This window comes from Mixophyes fleayi, chromosome 12 (genome assembly GCF_038048845.1).
Source record: "Mixophyes fleayi isolate aMixFle1 chromosome 12, aMixFle1.hap1, whole genome shotgun sequence".
Lineage (NCBI taxonomy): Eukaryota > Metazoa > Chordata > Amphibia > Anura > Limnodynastidae > Mixophyes > Mixophyes fleayi.
The window spans coordinates 67589876-67606014 of NC_134413.1; the positions used below are offsets into that span (position 1 = coordinate 67589876).

The 16139-nt window shown below is 42.9% G+C and overlaps 1 protein-coding gene across 1 annotated transcript in view; it reads left to right on the forward strand.

The window, feature by feature from the left end:
* The first annotated feature begins 311 nt into the window (after window positions 1-311).
* Window positions 312-16139, forward strand: part of ARNT (aryl hydrocarbon receptor nuclear translocator) — a 33695-nt gene continuing 17867 nt past the window's right edge. The window contains exons 1-4 of the mRNA XM_075192780.1: window positions 312-519; window positions 8692-8803; window positions 9442-9486; window positions 10417-10461. Coding sequence (XP_075048881.1) covers window positions 495-519; window positions 8692-8803; window positions 9442-9486; window positions 10417-10461 — 227 coding nt within the window. The 5' untranslated portion in view covers window positions 312-494. The remainder of the gene's footprint in view (window positions 520-8691; window positions 8804-9441; window positions 9487-10416; window positions 10462-16139) is intronic.

The following is a 16139-nucleotide window of genomic DNA, read 5'->3' on the forward strand; positions in this document are numbered from 1 at the left end:
GGGACTTATAGGCACAGGTTAGACAACACTGCTGTAGAGCCACAGACACCAAGCTACTCATACTATATAGATTGACAGCTCTCTCTCTCCACACAACATAGACCCAGCCTCCTCTAACCAAACGTCCAATCAGAACCTGATCCTGGCAGCAACCAATCTCTGCGCCCGATTTCGCCGTTCACTCACGAATCCGAGCGCTCTTACGCAATAGCTCTCCGCGTCACGATGCAACCTAACCTGTTAGTCTCGTCCCGATGGTTCTAGGCGCCTGCAAAATGACTCCTATTGGCTGGACGCGTTGTCTATCATTTTCACAGGTCCTGCCCACACACTGGCAAGATAGGTTGAGTTTCGCGTTCCATATTCCCGTTTAGTTAGGGAGTGAGATAAGAAAAAAAAAAAAAAGATAAGGTGTGACCGCTGCGGCCATCTTGTTACCGGGCACCGGGAGGAGGGAGCGCGGCACTGACTGGTAGGCGGATAGAGGAGCGGGGATGGCAGCGGCGGCGGCTCATCCAGGTAAGCCCAGCGGGGAGGCCAGAGCTGGGGCTACTAAGGTATAGTGTGTAACACCCCCCCCCTAGTGCTCTGTATAACTTTACAGCGGGGTATAAAGCGTGTGTACACCCTATAACTGCCAGCTGTCCTTACTTTCTAGGGACTGTCCCGGCATTTAAAGGGTTGTTCCTGAAAAAGCTCCCCTTGCGCAATATCTTCTTATTTACTATATGCTGAATGCAATTCTTGTATCCAATCTTCCTTTCTAATCTTTATCATTTATAATTTATAAATGCAAAGTTGTACACATCAAATTCAGAGTCTGATATGATGGGATGGGGGGGGGGGTATACTTCTAAAATGCTACCTACTGTTATAAGTGTTATGTGTTGTTGGGGTACTGTGGATTGCGCCTAAAAACAAATCACATTCACAATTTATAGGGGATGGGTGACAACGCAAATATATATATATTATAGTAAATGTTGTATAACAAGACAATACTGAGATTGAAATACATTTAATTATTGCAAACTATACAACAATGTCAAATTGATAAATAACAAATACAGAATTCCACCTGCTTTGTCCCAAATAGACGAAGGATCAACACCACATGGTTGTCGTATCAAAATGGAGGCATAGGCACTATGAGAAAATCACCAAAGAAAGCCACATTAGATCAAATGCATTAAGATCTATACAATCATAAAGTGTATGCACTTGCAATTGGGCTAAATCAAGCAGACGTTGGGCACTGTGGCAGTCCCTCCGCCTCTTTAGGTAACTTGCTCCCCTGTTTTGGATGAAGAGTGGAATTGTGCAGAACCTGGGCACTGTGACAGTTCCTTCTCCTCTCTGAGTAACTTGTCCCCTTGTTCTGCATGCAGGGTATCTGGAAGGGGAATCACCAGGTCCACCAATAGAACAAGTGTGAAAACATAGCTAAAAATAGAGATCTGTGCACTTACAGTTTTTACAGATGGAGAGTACTTTGGGGCTTATGTACCATGTAAAAAACAGGTAACCTGTCTTCGATGTCGGGCAAACGTGGAAGTGTGTACACACTCTCGACCAGCAGTTTAGGCAGATCTCCATAGAGTGCACAGACAGATAAAGAGCACAGATTTGAAGGTAAATCGTGTAGGTGTGTACACATGAATCGGCATGCTTCTAATATGTGTAGGAAACAGGAACACTTTAAGAACCTCTGGTTTAAAGAATGTATCTTGTCATTGAATATTTTCTGTTGCTTTACCATTGAGAGCCAAGAGGGATGTGTATCTGTGCGCAGATCGTTCAACTAAAACAAAACATTTTTTATTAGTAAGATTAAAGGACGTGGCTGTCGCATTCTATATACATATGCACCTCCAGATTCACGTGGATAATATATTAACGTGACCAGCAGCCATGACTGTTTGCTGTGGTGCAAAGTTTTCCCTGAAAACTAACCTACCCCAGCACTAGAATAAGTTTTTTTTTTTTATATTTTATTGGTGTTTTAACTTTGCACATAGGCTCAAATGGAACAGGCGCTCTGTGCAGTCTTTTTTCGTACTGAAAATTTTAGTTGTAAATCTTGAGTTTGCAAATAATATTATGGTTTGTCTAATGGTCATGTTGGGTAGGTGTAGTATCCTTTGTGTGTATAGAGTGAAATTGTATTATGATCATGTCCAGTGGTCAGGTCATGTTGGGGGTGTAGTGTCCTATGTCTGTATAGAGTGTAATAGAATTGTATTATGATCATGTCCAGTGGTCAGGTCATGTTGGGGGTGTAGTGTCCTATGTCTGTATAGAGTGTAATAGAATTGTATTATGATCATGTCCAGTGGTCAGGTCATGTTGGGGGTATAGTGTAATCCACACACAACCAATCATGATCTTAAATGTTTACAGGTGTGCCTGGAAACTAACATGAATGTAATCATTATTTTTGGTGATTTTGTTTAACGGTAACATACTGAAAAGTCCAGACAGATCTGCATGATTACAGCAAGCATGTGCACATATGTTGAGCACATCAACTTTGGACTTTGGCAATAAGAAATCTCATAACTTCTTTATTATACATTTTTCATTCCTGTAAACACAACTGTCCATATTGCTCTGGTGCACCAGCGCTGCATTTTGACAGTCAAGATGTTAGAAGTTTCTTTAATGAAGAAGACGGATGTATTGTGTCAGCTGGTGGAGAGAGGAAAACTGGATTCAATGGGAAAATATGAGCAGGTCTGCGTTGCGTGAGCCTTGCAACACTCTCAGGGGCCGTTAAATAGCTTTTACTATAGTATGCTACGGGCTGATGGGCCGTCTTAACAAGGAAATTGGGAAATGAATGCAAGATGTCTCCTTTATTGTGAGGAAGTGCTTTGTTGTGGAGTCTAGTTAATCCACGTCCTCGCGCAACCTCTGGTTTTGGTTCTTAGACTGTGTACGTCGTACATGCGGCTTTTAAATCATCTGTCATTGAATCATTTAACACCTGAACGGACAGGATCAGTTCATTGTCTCTGTAACATTCCCTTCCAATTGTTCCATTCTGCTGTCACGCACAGAACGTTTTCCAGCCATAAAGGAGATTCAATGGAGCGCTACACCCAAACTATTAGTGTTTAGTAACATAGATATCATCAAAATTGCTATTTGGTATTTAGTTGGCTGTGATTAATTATGCAAGTCATTATAAGTAAATATCTGCAGATTTTTGCATTCGGATTTATTTTGTTTACTTCCAGTTTGTTTCCTTCTCCCATGCAGCATATATATAGCTTGAATAGAGAGCGTTTTTCGGCAAGCATAGGGATCATTGCAGAGAAATAGCAAAGTAAAAAACAGTTGTTTTTTTTAATATTTATTAAGAGATATTAAAATGATTTTCTCTGTTTGACCTTTAGATTTACATTAACAGGCTGAGTGTTCATTAATGATGGTGCTCATTAAACCCGGGCACTAGCTAGTCCTTCATGTGATGTCACATACAGACTGTTACGATCAGTATTTTTCTGTCCAGCGGGATGAGATTGTGATCAGACTGGACCATCGTTTCTTTGGTCACAGAGCGAGTGATCTGTTTAAATTGTCACATATGTAAGTTGTATATCTTGCTAATCAGAGTCAGTGGAAGAATTGCAGGGAATGGGTTTATATCATGTATCAAGGTTTTTATTTTGAATAGATCAAGGGTTTAAACAAGGTACAGGAGGGAAACATTCTACAAAGGAAAAGACGTATTAGAACACGAGGACATGTACTGACACTGGGGGGAAGTAGGTTCAGAGGAAACGTTCCTTCACAGAAAGGGTAGTGGATAAGTGGAATAGCCTCCCATCAGAGGTGGTAGAGGCTAATACAGTAGAGCAATTAAACATGCTTGGGATAGACATAAGGATATCCTTACAAATAACTAAAGATCAAATAGGGTTTGAGGTCACCATAGGTTAAAAAATTGACAAACTACATGGGCCAAGTGGTTCTTATTTGCCGTCAAATACTATGTTTCTATGTCGATGGGAACGTTCTCTAGTTTGGTCGTCATGACCACAGTTGAGTAGATTATCTCCTCTTTAAAGGTTTAATTTGTACCTACCCCCTACGTAGCAAATAGGCTTGTAGTCCATTCCGATCTCCCGTCCCCAATCGCCCTCTCTTTTGCCTGTAGCCACACACAATACGGCACCCGACTAATGGCGTTTTCCTGGAGGAGCAACAAAAATTTCTCCATGGGGGTAAAATTAAGGGAGAGGAGTCAGGAAATGGACAATTCTGTTAACATGACCATTTTCCTGTCCTAGGGATGAGATCTGTAAACAAGAGATGCTTTCAATTAGAGTTAAAACATTGGCATTGACCTGCAGATTGTTTTATCTTCCCTAAGTGGTTCAGGGCGCTAAGGACCTGATTTAGAGTTTGGAGTAAATCCAGATAGAAGGTGCAATTTTGTACCTTGGATATCCGCATGATTCACTGCAGGTGTGTGTGTGTGTGTGAGGGGGGGGGGGGGGGGGGGGGGGTTCATTTCAAAATGCGACTGATTTTAGATTTGGGAGTGAATCGAAGTTTTAATTAAAAAGCTGCCCAGTATTTGTATAGTTCAGCAGCATACGCTTCTGGTTGGCAATAAGTCATCATCCGCGTCTATTTGCATCTGACCTGTAGTAGGTGCAAAGGATATGCCCCCCTACTGGTCTGCATGAGTAATCACACCTTTACTGCACTCGGTCAACATTAGAGGGCATCTTCCCTCTCCCCCCCCCCCCCCCCCCCCAGTCATGTCGGGCGTAAGTGCAGGATGATACATACGTGTGCGCCCACTTTCTGGGCATGCGCAGAGTGAATTCACGCAATGCAAACTGGCGTACGTCCCGCTCTGTATCATCCCATATAAATGCATCTTTGCATGTCTCGGCAGCCCTATATAGTATACCGTATTTCCCCATGTATAAGCTCCTGCAATCGCTAAACCACCCCCTCGGATCCCGCCGCTGCCACTGTATAAGAGTGTGCGGAGATTGCAGGGGCTTGCTGCTGGCGACTGCATACTATGTGCAGGTCCGTTCGGCAGAGATAGGCAGGGGGAGTGTGCTGCCCGGCCGCTCTGATTGTGTTTAAATCAGATCTATGGACACTGCCGGTCCTGAGTGCATACACACTGCAGGACTGGAACGTTATCGTTCCATCGTTGAACGAGATTATTTATGGAATCAAATGAAACGATACGATGAGCTTTGGAACGATAGTCGTTCATCGTTGGAGCGTACACACTAATGCGATATCAGGCTGAACGATCGTTTATCGCCTGATTGGCAGAAAACCCTGTAGTGTGTGCACAGCCTAAGAAGTGTGATTGTGTTGTTTCACTTTTGTGAGGTTTATTCTCATAAGACAGCTACAAGGGTGTGAAGGCTGCTGGAATACCAGGATATGATGACATTGTCTGCAATAAGGAAACCAGTTTGTGCAATATAAATGTATTTCCACATCACTGTCCATTGCTGCTGCTACTGCTTAGCAGACAACCTATATGTGTGTTTTTGAGTAATACTGAGTGGCAATACCTCCCACCATGGTCTGTCTGCTAAATTTTAGCCCAGGGGGGCGGGACTCAGCTCAGCAGACTATTAGGAACATTTTAAAGGAAAAAAAATGCAGGTACTCCAGTGACCCAGCCCAAATTGGCCCAATATGGGACTGGCAAAGGGGGGAATGTAGCCCCCAGCCCAGCCAGCACCCATCTGACCTATAATGTCACGTTTACTGCATTTGACTGCAACTTTCTTTTCATTTTGAAATAGTTGCTAAAGAAATCTTAATATATGAAGTCAGGAGAATAAGAAATATATGTTTATTATTTATGGTGCATTTGGTAAACGTTGACAAAGTGGATAATAGCTGCCAGCAGTCCAGATGACAAAATTGGGACATCCTTGCCCACGTCCCTAATGTGCCCAAACCAGGCCCATTGCAGGGAAGGTCACACGCTTTGTCTGTTGGAACTGCCCACTTGGGCAGTGGAAGTCTTGGTTGTTAGCAGGTTAAAAACAAAGTTTTGTGTATTTTATTTAGGGCATATCCTATCATTTGCTGCTTTCTATATATAAAGAAAATGGAAGTTGCTCAAATCAATTTATAGGCTATATCAGGTGCATGAAAGGGTGGGGTTATCCTAAAAGGAACAAACACAGACAAATACCCCCAGCACACTGCTATAGCCAGCAACAGATCTGCTATTTCTACTGTAGATAAAAATTGCAAAAGTCTTAGTTGCACACATTTGCAAATGTATGTTGAAGCCACCCGCCTCTCCACAGTGATTTTGCTAATAGGGTTGTCCTACTCTAAACAATGAGAGTTCCATATATTTGGGCCATACATATGTGTTTTTAAATTGAGCGCTAACTTACCAAAGAGGTACCCCAGAAGCCTCCAAACAGCAATCCAATGTCAGCACTCCCCCTCAGCTACTGACACCAACATGCCTCTCAGACAAATAAAGAAAATGGAAGTTGCTCAAATCAATTTATAGGCTATATCAGGTGCATGAAAGGGAGGGGTTATCCTAAAAGGAACAAACAGACAAGGCGTGAGTGATTAGAGGTAATCGGAGTAGGAGAACAAAGCATTGGAGTTTCCCTTTGGGAGAGTACCTGGAGATGAGGAATGAACAGTAAGGAGACGTGGCATTGCCACGGCTAATGTGAAAAAAGAAAATATACCCCCTTTCACATCTGGGTTTTTACATATCTGGATATAATTAGAAATCATCTCACCCTCACCAAATCCTAAAATTGATAAACCCAATCTCATGTGACAACACATCACAGGTTTTACTTTGTCATTATAAAAAATAAACAAAAATAATTCTACTAAAGAAGGGCGTTTAAGACAGATTTTGTTGATAGTGTTTTTTTGGTTTTTTTCTTTTATCGTCGGGAAGTGCTTTTACTTCAATATAAACGTCAGTAAGTTTGGGGGATTCAGGTTTGGTTTATCACTATTTGAAGGGTTAAAGACACCTGCAAGTATCTTAAAAAAAAGCAGGTTGTGAAGTGGGTGGTAGAGACCCTTTTGGGAGGGCTTAACTGGGACGTCTGCGCTCTGTTTTGAGGGTTGGTGCTGCCGTGACGGATGTTCCAGTTCCGGTTTTTGTTGGTTGTTTCCTTGTTTCTTCCGTGGCGCAACCTGTGAGGAGATAAGATAGGGGGGGAGAGAACAGGCGAGACAGTATACACGATAACGGCCAGTCTGGTGGCTCTTCTGGAGTGGGAAATGTTTATAGCTTGTTTTGCAGTTTTTCACCACATCCAATCCCTTAAAGGGAATCTAACCAAATTTATATCTATAATTACGTTAAAGCTTGCACCGCTACTTCACCCATCAGCCGTACATTTTAGTTCTATAGACAAGCAAGCATAAATACCAATTAGCAGATTTTCTGCAAAGCTTCAAACCCAAAGCTTCAAACAGGGCAATTTAACCCCCCCCTGTCCGCCACATCCCCAAGAGCTACTTACTCTGAGTACCCCTACGATCACCCCAGTATACACGGCACTAGAGCTATAAACAAGGCAATAGAGCTATAGACCAAAACTGCAAAACAAGCTATAAACATTTCCCACTCCAGACAATTTGAAGCTCAGGAGAGTTCTGGTAAAGGTGTATGATCAGAGCTGCAGGATTGTGGAGTTAGTCTGTTTAATGGGCAGCACGGTGGCTCAGTGGTTAGAACTTCTGCCTCACAGCACAGGGGTCATGAGTTCAATTCCCGACCATGGCCTTATCTGTGTGGAGTTTGTATGTTCTCCCCGTGTTTGCGTGGGTTTCCTCCTGGTGCTCCGGTTTCCTCCCACACTCCAAAAACATACTGGTAGGTTAATTGGCTGCTACTTAACGCTAGATCACCACTACTGTGCTCTCTCCCCCTCCATGGTGCCCCAGGGGATGCTCACTACAGCAGTTTTTCCGGGGGGCTCTGTGGTTTGTCTCATAGCCTCGTGTGCAAACCAGGCTGTGCAACACTGTAGGGGGGAGGAGATTGTGGTGCATTTGTAGCATTATTATTCCTAATTTCCCAAAAGTGTTGCCTAGAGCTCAGTCTACAGCGGGCCCCTTGAGTGAATGGAGCGTGTTAGATCGCCGGATACGACTGTTGTGCAAGGCTCTGGTATAGACACACTAGGGGTAAATTTACTAAACTGCGGGTTTGAAAAAGTGGAGATGTTGCCTATAGCAACCAATCAGATTCTAGCTGTCATTTATTTAGAGCATTCTACAAAATGACAGCTGGAATCTGATTGGTTGCTATAGACAACATCTCTACTGTTTTAATCCCGCAGTTTAGTAAATATACCCCTCGGTCTGCACATCATTATTTCATATTCAACAGAAAAACGCTAACGTGACATTTCATTTTACATTGATTGCTGGTCTTGATCCTTTTTGACGAGCTCTTCACCCAAATGTAGTATTTATTCATGAACACGTCCCCCCTTCACAAGTACAGCTGTAAAGGTCCCTTTTCCCGGACTCATGTGGCTCAGGGTATTGTCAGGCCATGACGGCCCAATCGGCTTCATTGACTTCTCTCTAATAAATGCTGTTTACTTTCAAACTTATTCCAGTTGTCGGCTTAAAAAGTACAGAACATTAAGTTCCTTATTCTATTTGTCTTTTGTCCCCTTTCTGCTATAGAGATGGCGGCAGATGTCCCAGCTCTAGGAGTCGCCGCGTCCTCAGGAAATCCGGGTTCAAGTACACAGGCCGGAGGCTCCGTGGTACAGAGAGCCAATAAGCGGCACGCAGGGTAAGCTCTTTATACGCTGACGGATAATATTGTACTGTAGCTGCAGAGAACTCTACTATGCAATTATAATGATAGGAAATCGAAGCTTTATTTAAAAACTCCAAAGACAAATACATGAAATGAATAAAAGTGATTTTTATTTTGTCTCAAAAATGTTCTACAACCTCTACTTTTGGCTGATCGGTTACTGCCACAACGTTGTTTCTTCAAATAGCCGATACTATGCTGTATATAAGGAAAAACGTGATGCGTCATACCCTGCCGGTAATGTGTGAGAGGGACTTTCACAGAAATTTGGCAGTGTGCGGTGATTGTCATCTGTGGTTTCCAAATAAACAGCTCTGCTAGCTTTTGAAGGAAACGTGACATGATGCAGTTTACCTTCTCCAACATGTTGACATAGTTGTTTAGTTTAATTTTAATATGCAACTGATGTGCACGACTGTAGTGAAGATAGTGGATCCTTGTTGTTCATCATTGATACAAACAGAAACCAGCCCCAGCTTAGAGTAGTGAGTTGTTGTAGAAGATTACAGTGTTCAGCTTCCTGGTTAGATTGTTGGACTACAGGTGGTAATATTGTTTCTTTGAACAGTCTTCCGCTTTATTAATGGAATGTTTTTTTTGTTTGTTTTTAGGTTGGATTTTGACGACGATGACGACTCTGGCAATAAATTTCTCAGGTAAGTTTGTCACATTTTGATAGCCCCTTTTTGTTTGACTATGGTACCTTCCACAGACCCCTTCAGAGAGATCCCCAGTCACTGTAGACTTCAGAGTGTAGGTCTTCAGGTCTATCAGTCGGAGAATGTTGCCTGTTCTTACTGCAGGAAGCCAGTGAAATAGGACTTATTTAAAAAAACTATACGTTTGGTAAACCTTGGCTGGCTATGCAAGGTTCCCAGGCAGCCCTCTCGATCCCAGCCAGCGCCAGGGGAAAAAGGCTGTAGTGAAGACAGAACCGGCAAAATAAAATCTGTTGTCCAACCGAAAATGACGGCATAAGGGAGGGGGTGGGTTTATGGATGGACAGACCAATCACAAGCCGTTATATTTGTACTGTAATTCATGCATGTTAATCCTCTCCCAATATAACCGTTTGGGGTGCGGTGAGTTTGGGTGTGATGTAATTGGTCTAAATATTCAGCTCACACTCATTAGTAAATCAAAATAGGCAGAGAAGTGAAGTTAATTGTTTAGAATCGCTAACCAATATCTGTTTTACAAATCTATACCAACTTTGCACCCTGCAATGATGTTAGGCGACATATTTGCTATAAGCCATGATTTTGTCATAAGTTGACTACTGAAATAGTCTTTGGATAATTAATAGATTATGAGGTCAACGCAGCGTGGGACTTAGTGGTTCACTAAATCTATTGCTACACAGCCTTTTACTCCGAAGCTTTGAGCTGTGTTTAGTGTCACGTTGCGTTTGCCGAAGACTGTACGTTATTACTGTCTGATCACCAAAACTGAGGACGTTCGTTGCTGCAGGGCAGCGTGCGTGACAAATGCTGGTTTGTTTTGACAAGGACAGGAGGAGTAGGTCTGGAAATCTGAGGCAGTGTATTTAATCTCCCTGATTAGTTTGTTTTCCTTGTGAATTACAGGTGTGACGATGACCAGCTCCCTAATGACAAGGAGAGGTTTGCAAGGTACGTTGCAGTGTTTTGTGCACCTGTAACCACTGAGCCAGGGAGGTCTTCACGGCTCTCCCACGTATATTCAATAGCAGCTTGTCGGACTAGATAGGGCTGTAGAGTCTGGGTTCGGAGGAGAGTGTATTGAATAGGTAGATGTATCTTCCAATCCACAAATCATGCTAATACATGTAAAAACGTCTGTGAATAATATCGGTATAATAGCAGAGTAATGATGTCACTTTGGTGTTTATAATACACAGGATTTCTTAATAATGAGGATTAATGCATCCTACTGTAAGTTAGTCTGGGTATTGGAAGTCAGCCAGTGGCAGATCCAGTTCCCCTAAAGAACAACGCGGGCCACCAGCTGTGTGAGCCGCGAGCAAGAATCCACTGTAAAATTATTGTAGAACAACGCGGGGAATTGAATTCGCCCCTTAAAATGCACAAGGAGGGGCTTAGTATATCCATATACTCACATTAGGAGGTAGTTGTAGAAATTTACACATGCTAGGGGGTATTTAGTATACACAACCACAATTTAGGGTTAGAGGTAAACAATTGCCACCACATGGGGGTATATGTTAAAAAAAGAGAGTAAAAGGTAATGTCAAGCCATCTCCGCTATCTGATTTCCAAAAGATGCGTAGCGGAAAGGAATTAAAGGGCGTAACCATCATCATCTATTTATATAGCGCCACTAATTCCGCAGCGCTGTACAGAGAACTCGCCCACATCAGTCCCTGCCCCATTGGGGCTTACAGTCTACATTCCCTTACATACACACACACAGACAGACACTAGGGTCAATTTATTAGTAGCCAATCCTGCAGGTCTGTGGGTATCTTGTAGAAAGGATGGATTGGGTTGTCTTGGTGTTTCCTCTTTGTAAAAACAGCTCTGTTTAATGAAGTAACATATTAGTTTAATTGAGGCTTACATGTTAGATAGTATATAAAATATACACTTGGCGCAGAGGATCTCTCTTCTCGTGGAATTTTGCTTGCTTTCTGCATATCATAGTACATAACACAGATATAGAGGCGTGTAAAAGTGGAGATGTTGCCTATAGCGACCAATCAGATTCTAGTTATCATTTATTTAGTACATTCTACAAAATGACAGCTAGAATCTGATTGGTTGCTATAGGCAACATCTTCACTCGTTCAAACCCGGGGTTTAGTAAATATACCCCCAGGTGTTTACCTGGATCCCCTCCCACAGTCCAAAAACGTGCCAGGGGGTTACGTGGCTCCAACTAAATTGTCCTCAGTGCGTTTGTCTGTCTGTGGGTGGTAAATTAGATTGTAAGCTCCTCTGGGGTAGGGCCTGTTGTGAATGAACATTCTCTGATTGTAAAGTGCTACATTATATGTTGGTGCTATATAAAAAGGTTAATGAGACTTGTCAGAGGTAATTGCATTTGATAATGAGCAGTATTTGCTACAGACTGACTGCTTTTTTTTGTTTTTGCTTTGATGCTTACTGCACCCATTGTTCGTGTGGCTTTAATGTACATTTTGTCTTGTGCAAAGGGACAATATCCAAAGAAACAGAGTTGTTGTTTTTTTTAACATGTCAGGTGACGAATTTGTGTTTGTGCTGCTAGTGCTGACAAGGAGGTCCCTGCACCACCACCCAGAAATATGAAATCTAACAATGAGATTTTGGCAGGCGGGCAGCTGGATAGTCCAGTCCCTTGATTACAGGATCTGTTTTGTATACAGTGGATTATCTGCCCGCTTTCCCCCAGGATATAGGCAAAGTGACTCTACTTGGAGTTTCCATGAAAGCATCCATGGCACACAATAGCCACACAGAACACAGCCTTTATGTCATCCCCCCGCCCTCAGGCTAGAAACACAAATGTGTTTAATGCACTCGGTGCTAATAAGGGTGGCTGCTTTTTTCCCCAAGCTCTCCAGCAGTGAAAGATCTTCAGTGTCTGTATTACAACACGTCTAAGCAGCTGTGATACTACTATAAGACTAGTATGTATAGTGCAGTGTATGTACAAGCAGTTAGTAGTGATGTAGGGCCTGATTCATTAAGGAGAGTTAAGCAAAAGTAAGTAAAGCTAAACCATGTTGCATTAGAGGGGAGGTCAATTTAAAATGTGATGGCAGATTTATATTTGGGGTAGGACATGTCCTAGATCAACTTTACATTTCAGTGTACAAATCTATCAAGTATTTGTGTGCTACATGACAAAACGGTCAGTATTTAACTTATGTGCAAAATAATAAACTAATTTGCACCCCTTGCATTGTAACATGGTTTTGTCCAGAAAACTTGAGTAAAAAAACTTACTCAATTTTTTGCTTAACTTTCCTTAATGAATGAGGCCCGTAGTGTTTTATGTATTGTTTTTTTTTATCCTGGTGGAAAGAGTTCACCAATCTGCAATAACCTGATTGGTTGCTTGGCGATGGGCCAGTGTCCTAGAAGTTGGTCTGTAGCGCGGAGTGCAGACTGTCTCTTGCCTGAGGACTCTCCCGCGATGGCTGTTTGTGGTTGGAGAGATATTTGGTATTTCTGCTCTGGTCGCAGCTGACGCACATAGCTGGCCAGTCTAATCTGTTGCATATGTAATGTGCACATCTTTATTCAGCTATGACGTTGTGAAATATCTGGAGTCCTGCATGTGGGGTCAACCAAACGCTACTGACCGCTCAGTTTTGTAAGACGTTTGTTTACAGTTCCTAGTTAAGTGGCTTATTAATTCGTATGGAATGAAGCGCATGTGTCAACTCTTACATCAAGACTCTGCAAAGGCTGAGACCCAGTCTTTTCCTCTGCTGGTATGATAATATGACTTATTAACTCTTTCATGAACATGGAAGCTAATATCGCTGTGTGAGCACTAATATTTAGTCAATGCAGGGAAAGCACCAAGTTCCCGTCACACAACACATGAATCTGCGTATCTGTCCTGGTGTGACGCAAACAGGGCGCTTACACTGCCTGTTACTTGTAGACAATTGTGGAAAGCACAGAGATCCTTAAGGTTAATATGGGAAGTGTCGTGTTGATAATGATCATCATCCTCCTCCTCCTCCTCCTCCTCCTCCTCATCATCATCATTTATTTATATAACGCCACTAATTCCACACACACACACACACACACTGGGTCAATTTAATAGCAGCCAATTAACGTACCAGTATGTTTTTGGAGTGTGGGAGGAAACCCATGTGAACATGGGGAGAACATACAAACGCCATTTGAAGGTATCTGAGACATAGTTGGGGAAGGAGGTACTTTCCTACAAGTAATACCAGTGAAGGACACTGCAGTTGGCCCCCTTTGTCAGAGAATGGCTGATAACAGAGAATCGTACCATACTGACAGCTATGCAGAAGATGCAAACATCATTTAAAAAAACACCACAATCTGTCAAGGTATGTAAAGTTTTACATACTAGAGGTTTGTAATGACAATGGGCCTGAGGCAGATTTAAACGCAACATGGGTAGAGTTGATGGCCCAAAAATGCGTAGGCTTAACTAGCATATTTCACCCAATAGTTGTACACATCTCAAAATGCGCCCAGCATTTCAGAGGTGAGTTCGCAATCAGCCGATCAGAAGCGGTTAGTGCTGACAGTTATCACTACTACCATCAGCATGTATGTGTACCAGCCTTAGGCTGGTGTATATAATATGGCTTTAAAAGGCGTACCGCCATTCAGGCCTCTATCGGCTCGCATCTCCTCCAACACACACATCTCGGCTTTTCCCTCCCCCGTCATGCCTCTTTTAGGGGTTTTTTTGGCCATTTTTGTATCTCGAAAAATTATGCTATGGAAATGGGTGCACATTCAACTCTGCACCTGGCCCATTGAGGTAGATTATTAAAGTTCTCCTTTCATGTCACTATCGGCGCCACGGCTCCCTGGGGTACCTCTGCGATCTCTGGTACCGCGATCAGGGCCTTTGGTAACCAAGGCGGGGGGACTCCTTGGTAGTAATTTTGGCTTAGGGGGTGCCTTGAAAAAATTACGGAGGGTGGACCCAACTGAGCTTTGGGAACCACTGCTCCTGGACCCTTTTTATTTGCAACATATCTCTGGGTTTACCTGGTAACACTTTGAATAACGGCAGCGGTAGAGGTTTTAGTGTCTTACCTCTGGGGCAGTTTTCTGATGGACTTCTGTCTGCCTTTTTTATTTATCCACCACATAACGGCTTTTAAAAGTACGCCTGTGTTATAAATTTATCTTGAGTTCTAAGTTAAATGGACAAATTTGTGCATAGTTTGTATTTTTAAAGGGATCTAAGTGTGATACAGTTGTTATCTATTTTCAGTGAATGATGATTTGCACAGTGATTAGGTCTCATTGAAAAAGAAAAAACATTCAACCTTGACATACTTTTTTTTTTTTTTTATATATACTTTTTTTTAAGCTTTCAACACATAGAAATATGTTAATAGTGTCCTACTGCTAAGTGTGAGGTAAACAGGCTTCTGGTTCCCTGCTCCTAGATCTCCCCTCACCTGAGCTGGTTGCTTCGTTTTGTTTCCAGGTCAGACGATGAGCAGAATTTAGCGGATAAGGAAAAACTGGCAAGGTAGAGGCATGACAAGCCTCCGCTTCCAACTTTCTTCCTGTCCCGCATATATATATATCTCTCTATCCTTGTCTTTCCTCCGCCCAGACTCCCATCCCACCATGACCTCTCTATTGTCGTCAACAACACCACCATCTCCTCTGTCACCCAAATCCGCTGCCTGGGTGTCACCCTAGACTTCTCTCTCTCTTTTGCCCCCCACATTCATTCCCTTGCCCAGTCCTGTCGCTTCCAACTATGCAACATCGCCCGCATCCGTCCCTTCCTCTCTCAGGATGCCACCAAAACTATCATCCACGCACTCATTATCTCCCGCCTGGATTATTGCAACCTTCTCCTCACTGGCCTCCCCCACTCCCATCTCTCTCCCCTCCGCTCTATACTCAACGCGGCTGCAAGACTCATCTTCCTCTCGCGCCGCTCCTCTGCCTCGTCCTACACTGGCTTCCCTTCCCCTATAGAATCCTCTTGAAGCTCCTCACCACCACTTACAAGGCTTTCTCCCACTCTACTGCCCCCTACATCTCTAACCTCCTTTCCATACACACTCCGGCCCGCTCCCTGCGCTCAGCCAATGATCGCCGCCTCTCCTCCACTCTTATCACTTCTTCCCACTCCAGAATCCAAGACTTTTCCCGTGCAGCCCCACTTCACTGGAACGACCTCCCTCGTTCCATCCGTCTCTCTCCTACTCTGTGCTGCTTCAAACGTGCACTGAAAACTCACCTCTTCCGCATAGCCTACCAACCATCCACTTAACCCCTCATCTCCACCACTTACTCTCCCTTCTGGCTCCCCTTGTGCCTGATTCTGTCTACCCTCCTGTAGGATGTAAGCTCACATGAGCAGGGACCTCTTCCCTCCTGCCTGAAGTTCTGAAGTATTGGTATTTTTGTTTATTGTTCTGTACTGTTTCGCCCTGTACAGTCTACTGTTTGTACTGTGTACGGCGCTGCGGAAATCTTGTGGCGCCTAACAAATAAATGATAATAATAATAATAATAATAAATATATATATATATATATATATATATATATATATATATATATATATATATATATATATATAACAAACTGTGCAGTATAAGGTAATGCGCACACGCAGTTAATGGTTGTATTG